The sequence below is a fragment of the Malaya genurostris genome, chromosome 2, assembly GCF_030247185.1.
Source record: "Malaya genurostris strain Urasoe2022 chromosome 2, Malgen_1.1, whole genome shotgun sequence".
In the NCBI taxonomy this organism is placed as follows: Eukaryota; Metazoa; Arthropoda; class Insecta; order Diptera; family Culicidae; genus Malaya; species Malaya genurostris.
In genome coordinates, this window is record NC_080571.1 from 347,600,022 (window position 1) to 347,610,616 (window position 10,595).

The following is a 10,595-nucleotide window of genomic DNA, read 5'->3' on the forward strand; positions in this document are numbered from 1 at the left end:
TATCATTGGTCCAATGAAAGTCCAATCAATCGTTCAACGGGAGGCCAACACGGGTCCTTCGTTTGCCGATTTTGAAACAGACCGTTGAACCGAATGCCATTTTTTTCGTTCAACAAACCCGGCAGACAGAGGTCCATTGTTGAGCCATTTTTAACATGAGGAGTTGGAGCCCCGTTGGACTAGTTTTACTGCAGAATTTCTGAAGTTTTCTCCACTCATTTGTTTAAACTAACAATACATACCTGCACAATACTTCTACTTCACGTAGAATAACAACAAATTTTCTTTCTATGTAAAGGTAAAACTTAATTTTCACACTATTTTTGCAAGAGAAAAAACAACAACAAACCGTTCCAGCAAATTGAACGAATATTTCGTGCAATATATCGTTCAACAAGCGATCAAAAATCAACAAAATTGAACGGCCTGCTGAGAGGGTGGCTGCTCGTCGCCAGCCACACTGATAAAAATATGGGATGTAAAATTATATGAAATACACTACCATTCGCGCTTACTGTTCATTAAATGAAAATCATGTGAATGACAAATACATTTTAATAAACATAACTTTATATTTTCATGTGAAATACCATTGAATGTTACTACAGTAAACGGAATGAATCTTCATTGATGTGACATGAACTTTATGTATGATGATTTGCATTTGAATATGTTTCCATACGAATTTGTAATGGATTGTTTTGAAATGCATAAAAAAATTAATTTGAATTGTATCAGAATAAAAAATTTATTTCATGTGTTCCACAATTGTGATATATTGGGCTAATCTTGAATTTAAAAATAATTCATGTTTAATATGAACATGAAGGATACGCATTTTGATTAGTGTGCACAGAAGCAGTTCTAATATAAAAACTAAACAATCTGCTCGTCTGCTTGTATGCACAGTAATCAACAAAAATGTTGAATGTTTCTAATTTGAATTTTATTGAATTACATGTTCTTCATACATTTATACATTACATGATCATATTCATTAATTACATTTCGCTGATGTCATCTACATAGTTGTACTTTTTTCGATAATATACTTTATTTTTAATAGAATGCACTGTTATTGGGGAACCGTCAAAATCTTTTAAAGGAAGCACTTTGAAAAGTTCAATACGTCGTATGACTTCGAAAGCAAGAAAATGTTCATCAAACTGACCACATTCCCACAACTGGCAAACAATATAAATGTTATCAGTGATTTTTAAAATCTCAACGATTTCTAACAATTCAGTCACGCAATTCAATGTAGTCGTAAGATATAAACCATTTCTGTATCTTGTGCCGTATATTTTGCAAGAATATGTAGAAAAGATATTATCAGAATCAATATTTATGCAGTTACTCATGACCAGATTTTTGAAATATGATCTATTTTTAAAAATAATATGCTCAAACGATGTTTCGAAATCACTTTTGAAGAAATTATTATTGTAAGCATCGTGAGAAAATTGTAAACAAGCCTTAACACAAATCGTATAGCAAATGTTTTTTCTGGACGATGTGACATGAGCATATTGCTTGAAAATTTTATGCTTGGCTTCCTGTCTAAAAGTCATCATTTTTGAGATTGGTCCACTTTTCAAAATGACAGAAGCGTAATGTACAGAAAAATGATGTTTAGGTTTCAGAACCTCTCCGAAAATTTCTTGATAAAGCAAGTTATGTTTGTGTACACATGCTTTCAATTTTTCAATATCCGATAGAGAAAACGACGGAGCCAATACTAACTCTACCAGTACTACTAATAATTTTGCGTATTCCCATACAGGATCACCAAATGGGACGAAAGGGCCTACTATAAACGTGAAATAGTAACAAAAAGTACGCATTTCACTAGCCGTTGTTCTAAATCTAATGGTTTTTTTCTTGTTAACTGAATCATACACATAATCAAAATCAGGCATTCGTGCTAGTGACTCTTCAATTGCATGCTTACTAATTGCTCTGCGACTAGCATTTAGCTGCGAGATTGTCAAAAAGCTCTTACTAAATACAATGTAATTCAACACATTAGTAAAACCATATTTCAGAATACCATTACTAAAATAATCGTGCATAGCATCTACTGTCTGATTTAGTATTACGTGGAAAGAAGGTAGTTTATTAAATTCAGATTCTCCTTTTATCCCAGTGCATTTCAAATCATTAATCTTTACATCCTCTTCATAATTTTCGATTGTGCGAAGTTCAACGATATATTCGTCGCAATCATGCTCCATTAAGTCTCTATGCCGCTTACAAAATCTACAGTAAAAATTCGCATTAAAGCTATTCGAAAACATAAGCATTGTGTGGATGCCTAAATTATCTCCTTGAACTAGTACTAAAACAAATTTAACCATACGTGTTTGACCCTCCGTTGTTATCTCTACGCCATTTTCTTCAATTCTCTTGAATTTATCGACTATGCTAGCAATTAACGCATTGACTCCTAGTTTACTGATTGTCACTTTTTTCATTACGCCAGCTACAAATATGTTTGACAGTTTACTCGAATACTCAATAGGTGTCGTTAAACAGGTATAGTACATCCCGCAAACTACATCTCTTTTGTTGTGGGAGCTTAAATTATCATTAATCTCGAACTCGTCAGTGTAAAAAGACAATGGTAGCACTGTATCATGCGGATATTTCATTTTGACTCTTTTCCATGTTGAACCGTTAACGAAATTCGATATTCTGCCTGACTTTTCTAGTTCACACATGTATTGCACTGTCTTATTGAATACATTGTACGATTCAAAGTATGTTTTCAACTGAAATTCTATATCTGTAATAGCTGTATAATGTGTTTTCATTTCATCGGTTTTCAATTGATGTATGATAGGCGGTTTATATAAGTTATTCATTTCTAAGTAGCTGATAAATTTATAGTCGCTGTCAATACTATCAAACGAATGTACTAATTTTTCTATAAAATTTTGCAGTTCAAGTGCTGATTCGTCGTTTTCAAATAATATTGGTAACTTCCTTAAACAGTTAGCTATATTTGTGTGTATCTCTTGCACATTTGCTACAATACTTTTTACATCAGACCTTGTCAAATTGTTCCTTTTATGTAAATTCAACAAAAAATTCAATATAATTGATGGAACGGTTTCATCGGCCAAGTGCGAGCTATTTACGTCGTGTTCATTCGTGTTTTTCATGCTTTCATTCGAATGACATGTCAAATAATGATTTACGTCAGCGTTTTTAAAGGATTTCTCACAACAGATTGGCGAGTGATCGATGAATTTGTGATTAAAAACATGGCGCTTGAACGAGTAAAATTTTAGAAAAACTAGATCACAACTATTACAATATGTACATGTAATGCGGTAGTTATTCGGAATGCGATGCTCGTTTTTTAAATGTTCGATATATGTTGTAGCTACATTGAAGCACCTCGTACATGCTCCTACAAAACAATTTATTTTAGGTGTAGCAGGTGTCTGAGAGTAACTCCAACTCCTTGATGCTTGCATTACACTCGGGTCATCGAATCTCTGTAAGATATAGAAAGAAAAATGATATGTTGTTACTTTGAAATTTTGTTTCTGAAAATATTTCGGTTATTATTCACTTTTTATCAGCTGCTAATTCTAGACGAGAATTAATTCTTATACGAGATAAAAGAAAAACCACTTTTTTGTTGTATAAATTCCATGCGAGCAGCGAATCATCCGGAATTTCTTGTAAAATGAAGTTTAATAGGTGAGTATTATACATATACAAAACCATAAAATGAGCATTAGGTGAAAGTTTAATTTCCTTGCATGGCACAACTACTTCAATCAACTCCTAAAACAAAACTTGGTTATATGAAAGAGAATTTCATTTGTAACATATTTTCTTAGTACTATGATATTTGAATAGCTTTTGGTTCACTGATACACCGATTATGAATGAAAAAGTATACCATATTATTGCTGGAATCATGTCAAGTGTCGTACAATCCGAAATTTTATTAATCAAGACAATTTTTCTTGTTTAGGTATGCTTGCAATTTTTGAATGGATGCATATTTTTCCGGGCGTTTCATATCGTATATATAAACAGATATAAATAACCAGACAAGATTCGATATTCTAGAATGCTTTAGTCCCAAAACGGCCGTGAATTTAATCATAACATCGACAGCTCTTGCAACAGTTGGTAGCGTATAGTAAATGTTGTCATAGTAAACTCTAAACACACCAGTGAGGTTTTTGCAGTTTTTTCCAAAAAAAATTAACTTTGGTGAAACAGGAAGTCCAAAATCCTGATAGCGCCTGTAAACTGCGTACAATTTTATGTTGGCATCTTCATCAGAAGCGGCAAATAATATAGACTCCTCCAATGCAGTAACAACTGTTGGTTTGTAATTGCCGGTCACTTTATGCGGATGCAGCACACAATTCAGCAGCTGTATGAGTGCGCAAAATCTCGCATCTGAAAATAAATAATAAATTTAGTACAACAATAAGTGTAGAGATAACGTTATATTATATATTCACTAAAGTTAAATGATAATCAACTTAGGAATCCAACAACAATTACGACACATGGGCAAACGGTACAAGAATTCAAAATATCAGCATAACTTCGTGAGAATCTAACCGGCAGTATAAACAGTAACATTAGTTGGTGAAAATAACAATAACCTGGAGCTTGAACCACTGGAGCAGTTATCCAACGGAATCAGTCTAGATTTAACCATTGTAGCAAATAGTCATAAGTAGTGATAAGTTCGTGATAGAAATAAAATAATGTTTTAAAAAGTAATTTAGTGTAGTAAAATAATTAACTCCAATTCATTCAAAGTGTCTGTTGATCTAATATCTATTTTTTTCTATTTCAAAATTTGATTTTCGAAATGGATTTATTCAGCATAACATTTTGTAAAATTATTCTTAAGGGAAAGTACTACGAGCATAATACAATATAATACCTTCATTCAAATTTGTGTCGCGAAGACATTCTCGTAATTCATAAAAGAAATCACTGGTAATTTTCTGTTCAATATATCCATGAATAGAATTGATCACTTTCGACCATTTAGTCATACCATCACTATCTCCAAGTCTCATCAATTGAAAATCGATGTCAATCTATAAAAGAAAAGAAATTTTACATATAAATGTCTTATAAAAATCACGTTTTATTTTATTTACCAGCTGATAACCAAACTCTGAAGTAATTAGTTTCCATAAATCGATTTGAATCAGTTTTTCAATGGCCATAGGCTTAGCGATAAATGTTTTACGGGCGGAAAAACTGTCAGTCCACTTGTCAATTACTGTAGACCACGGTAAATTATTATGCGTAAGCCATCTAAGGGCTTCACCAACACTGTTCTGAATATTTTCAGTATCATTGTCGCACTGGTGATTTGATTTGAACCGTTTTGAATATTCATTTTCTTCTCTTGTTCGTTTTCTTTGCTTCGTTTTGATTGTGTTAATTTTATTATATATTTTACCACCCGGATTGTTTTTGTCACCCCCTTTTGGTAAGTAATAGGACTCCTTTAATAATTAGATTAGCTTAAAAAATAATTGTGTGGACAAAAGCAAAAGTAGAAAAAGTACCTCATTTTCGTACTTGAATAGTGTTTTGATAGCTCGTGTATATAATTTCAAATCCGAATCATGGAGTTTGCTCCTATTTGAAATATGATATTCAGCGACAATTTGGGCCAACTCCAACTGTCTGCGGTCGGATAATTGTCCCAGAGTTGCACTTTTCAATATTTCTTGCCCAAGTAAAGTTTGTTTTAAAATGTGATGTAGGACTTGCGAATTGAAGGTTTCGTTACTAGAGACATCCAAATCATTTTCTTGGTTTGAATCAAAACCTTGTTTGTCGCAAATGACTTCAATTAATGAATCCTTGGAGGAGAAATATAGAAAGAATTATTTGTTTAATTTGCACAGTACATTTCAATTTTATGTATTTGTAAACAAGGAACCTTTCAAAAAGAATAACAATCGAGAATCTATAATAGGTAACCCAAACTACAAAGCTGAGCACGATAACTGAACTAAGAATAGGTAATCATATAACGAAATTACTATAATTATTGTTATTATTATTATCATCATTATTATTTTATATATTTTTTTTCCAATATTAATTATATTATCATCAGCATTATTATTTCTATTTTAATCATTATTAATATTACTATCAACATCATCATTGTTAGTATTCGTATCATCCTTAGTATTGGTATTTTATATTAATGTTTTTATTATTAAATTTAAACGAATGTTTTATAAATTATAATTACATAGAGAATTTATTGAATTAAAAAATGAATTTTGTGATGCATATCGATAGAGATTAAAAGCCATACTATCCAGAACTACGGTTTATTTTATCGTTGTGTATCTCCGTGAATGTTTATGTGAGAATAGAAACTTTATGTACAAATTTGATGTATTACAAAAAAGTCTATGGCATTTTTAAGTGGTCTGCCGCTTTATCAGTTACCAACATATTGCAAATACAGGGAGTAAACATTCTAAAGTATGAACCAACTAATAAACCAAACAAGCCAGCACAAACCATCATGACTTTTATAGGGCGGTCAAACCCACACAGTCTCTCCAAATTTTTCACAAATCTACTAAATCTTTTTTGATACGAGTCGGAATTCGACAAAGTTTAGAGTGATAGATACATAATCCAACAGATTTCAACACTTATGCAAACGAAGAAACAAAACCCACGAATTTAATTAAAATAGTTTATGTTTCGTAACAGGTTTCGTAATCATATGAACAAAAGTAATGATTTATTGTGGCTGTATGAGCATGTTTCTATATGAATTTTCAGTTGTAAAAGCATCCAATGTCAACCGGGAAAGCGATATACTGTTCCAAATTTTTTCGAAGAACACAACAACATACGAATATATTCATTCATATTCATTTAAAATATTTCTTATTACAATGTATCGCGAACTCACATAATTCATAAACAATTCCTTTGCGAGTACTTATTAACTCCTTAGTATCCGCTGCATATGTTTAACAAATGCTGTTTGAACATTTTCATTCAAGTATTTAAAAACTCAGGTGAGTTCAATTATCGGGGATAAATGAACGGATTACAATAATTTAATTACCTGACTGTTTCGACTTGATAATGAACCGTAATTTGCCTTGTTAGCACTTACAAGTGCTACAGATCCAGATTGAAACTCTTTCGAAGCATTGTGATCAATGGATGAATCAAGCTGAAGAGAAAATAATTAAAATTGAGTTGTACAGTAACGTCTAGTCATCGTAATTAGCAAGACAAAATTGATGACATGCCTAGTGTGAATACAGTTGTTTTATCTGTAAATGCCATTGTTTATAATCACGTACCTTGTGTACATGTGTCCATGAATCAATCATTTGAACAAGTTGAACTTCTTTCAGCGGAGAGGAGCGCGACGTAGCTGTTTCAATAGCTTTTTCTGAATCAGCACAAATGTATTCAGATGTTTCTTTGAGGATAGAATATTGAGGTTGCTGAAATAAGTAGTTTTTGTTAAAACTCGTTTACGAAAAAGTAAAACAAAGAGAAACAAGAATCGACATTTCGAAAATCATCTTAATCTAAGACAACTCTAAAGGGCTCAATAAAGCAGGTTTATTAACTAACTGGAAGAATGCCATTGTGCTTCGAAAACATCCACATATTATCACCCGGGTTAATAATTTCGATCGATTCGGATCGAAAGTGAAATTTACAATGAAACACAGGAAGGAAATTTGACTTTTGATCAAATTATAAAACGCTGGTGTTCCAATTACGATCTAAGTGTAATCAAATCAAAAGTTACTTGTGATTCATTTCGGCCTGTTCCTGTGCTTATAAACTGTATAATTGCTGGAGCATCGTTTTCGGTGATTCCATACTCTGAAAAAAAAATGGCTTTATAAATCCCAATATTTTCGCAAAACCTCTTGTACTTACGAATTAGAACATTTCGAACGGCATCCGGGATAAAAAATTGATCTTGCGCGTCCATAGCGGATTTTTTTTTTTGGCAGTTACACGGTCAAAACAAGTTTATATAGATTTCGTGTGTGAATCACACGGAATGCACTGAATAAAATTTATGGTTCAAATTAGAGTATGTTTCTGATGAAAACGATAAGATTTCGAATATGAACTGATATCATTAAAATATTATATAGCATTAATTATAGCTCCATATGGAACCCAACGATAAGTTATTGACAATTGAATGGAAATACATACGAATTTCATAACAAACTAACACATCCTATTCATGTGACGAAACTTATAAATCTAGCCCATCATCTTTTTTCAGTGCACTCAAGGCACGGATGCTTCTGAGATCACCCTCCACTTGATCGATCCACCTTCTCGTGCGCTCCATTTCTTCTTGTACCAGTCGGATTAGATTCAAGAACCATTTTCACTGGGCTGTCGTCCGACATCCTTATGACATGCCCAGCCCATCGTAGACGTCCGATTTTAGCTGTCCGTACGATAGGTGGTTCTCCTAGCAGCTGCTGCAATTCATGATTCATACGCCGTCTCCACGTTCCGTCTTCCATCTGCATTCCGCCATAGATGGTCAATTTCGTGCGGTGGCGTACTTTTCTCGATCGGAGGGTTTTTCTGAGTCCAAAGTACGCACGATTCCCTGCCAAAATACGTCTATGAATTTCTCTGCTGGTGTCATTATCGGCGGTCACCAGCGAGCCCAAATACACGAACTCGTCAACCACCTCGATATCGTCACCGTCTATCAATATTCGTGGTGGGAGGCGTAGTGTTTCTTCTCTAGAGCCTCTTCCTCTCATGTATTTTGTTTTCGACGCATTTATGGCCAGTCCGATACGCCTAGCTTCAGCCTTCAGTCCGATGTAGGTTTCCGTCATCTTCTCAAGGTTACTTGACACAATATCAATATCGTCATCGAAGCCAAAAAGTTGTACGGACTTTCGGAAGATCGTGCCACTCGTGTCGATCCTCGCTTTTCGAATCACACCTTCCAGGGCAATATTGAACAAGATACAAGAAAGTCCATCACCTTGACGTAGCCCTCTCCGAGATTCGAAGGGACTCGAGAGCGTCCCAGATACTCGGAGGTAGCACATCACTCTATCCATCGTTGCTTTGACCAATCGCGTCAGTTTATCCGGGAAACCGTATTCGTGCATTATCTGCCATAGCTGTTCTCGATCGATTGTGTCGTATACCGCTTTGAAGTCATGAATAGGTGATGCGTGGGTACGTTGTATTCACGACACTTCTGGAGTACTTGTCTTATCGCGAATATGTGATCCGTAGTGGCGCGGGCTCCAGTAAATCCCGCTTGGTACGGCCCTACGAATTCTTCAGCTATTGGTGATAGACGACGGCAAAGGATTTGGGAGAGTACCTTGTAGGCGGCGTTCAGCAATGTGATTGCGCGGTAATTGCAACAGTCTAGCTTATCACTTTTTTTATAGACGGGACATACCACTCCATCCATCTATTCCTGCGGTAGAATCTCCTCCTCCCAAATCCTAGAAATCATCCAGTGCAGCGCTCTAGCCAGTGCCTCTTCTCCATGTTTGAGCAGCTCGCCTGGCAACTGGTCATTGCCCGCGGCTTTGTTGTTCCTCAGCTTGCCAATCTCCTCAATTATCTCCGACAGATCAGGGGCTGGGAATCTGTCGTCGACTGAGCGTGCATCCAGATTGATTCCTGTACCGTTCTCTGTATCTTGTGCTTCGCCATTCAGATGCTCGTCATAGTACTGCTTCCACCTATCGATCACCTCACGTTCGTTCGTGAGAAGTTTACCACTGGTATCTCTGCACATTTCGGCCTGTAGCGTGTAGCCTCTACGTGAGCGGTTCACCTTTTCATAGAACTTCCGTGTGTCATTTGCGCGGTACAGCTGTTCCATTGCTTCGCGATCTTGGTCTTCCTGGTGGCACTTTTTCCTCCGGAAAACAGTGTTCTGTCTGTTCCGTGCAAATCTGTATCGTTCCTCGTTCGGCCTCGTGCGGTGTTGCAGCATCCTCGCCCTTTGCTGCATTCTTCTCTTCGACCAACTGCTGACATTCGCCGTCAAACCAGTCATTTCCTCGATTCGATAACCTCGTACCTAGAACGGTTGTAGCAGTGCTACTCACGGCGGACCTTATGTTCCTCCAGCCGTCTTCAAGAGTCGCCGCGCCAAGCTGCTCTTCCGTTGGTAGCACTAACTCCAGTTGTTGCGCGTATTCCTCTGCAGTACGAATGCTACGTAGCTGCTCGAGATTGAATCCCGGCGTTCCTGTGCGACGAGTATTGTGCACCGTCGATAGTTTTGAGCGCATACAAACCGCGACAAGGTAGTGGCCAGAATCAATGTTGGCACTGCGGTAAGTGCGGACATTGATGACGTCGGAGAAGAATCGCCCGTCGATGAGAACGTGGTCGATTTGATTTTCCGTATGTTGATCAGGTGATCTCCAGGTGGCTGGCATTGTGGATATCTTTGCGGGGGAAGAAGGTGCTCCGAACTACCATTCCTCGGGAAGCTGCAAAGTTTACGCATCGTTGACCGTTATCGTTTGTTACCGCGTGCAGGCTCTCCAGCCCGATCAAGGGCCTGT

The 10,595-nt window shown here is 36.0% G+C and overlaps 1 protein-coding gene across 4 annotated transcripts; it reads right to left on the reverse strand.

Annotated features, from left to right (window-relative positions):
* Positions 1-966: 966 nt before the first annotated feature.
* Positions 967-8,009, reverse strand: LOC131432029 (uncharacterized). Of its 4 annotated transcripts, XM_058598072.1 has the most exons (7): positions 7,948-8,009; positions 7,814-7,890; positions 7,353-7,499; positions 7,109-7,219; positions 4,928-5,087; positions 4,195-4,428; positions 2,669-3,503 (listed from the first exon to the last, which is right to left on the reverse strand). In XM_058598072.1, exons 1-7 carry the CDS (start codon positions 8,000-8,002, stop codon positions 3,493-3,495), a joined length of 795 nt encoding a protein of 264 aa, XP_058454055.1. In that variant the 5' UTR covers positions 8,003-8,009; the 3' UTR covers positions 2,669-3,492. The 4 variants fall into 4 exon arrangements, with proteins under 4 accessions (XP_058454051.1, XP_058454054.1, XP_058454052.1 ...); XM_058598068.1 differs by lacking the exons at positions 4,195-4,428; positions 4,928-5,087; positions 7,353-7,499 and having other exon boundaries at positions 967-3,503; XM_058598071.1 differs by lacking the exons at positions 7,353-7,499; positions 7,814-7,890; positions 7,948-8,009 and having other exon boundaries at positions 967-3,503; positions 7,109-7,296.
* Between the last annotated feature and the right edge of the window lie 2,586 nt (positions 8,010-10,595).

Bases quoted from the DNA above. Each gene is read 5' to 3' on its own strand.
- LOC131432029 (XM_058598068.1), bottom strand. From the start codon at position 8,002: ATGGACGCGCAAGATCAATTTTTTATCCCGGATGCCGTTCGAAATGTT. The intron at 7,891-7,947 runs GTAAGTACAAGA...TTTTTTTTTCAG, and splicing joins CGTTCGAAATGTTCTAATTC to AGTATGGAATCACCGAAAAC. The intron at 3,504-7,108 runs GTAATTAAATTA...TATATCTTACAG, and splicing joins TATCAAGTCGAAACAGTCAG to AGATTCGATGACCCGAGTGT.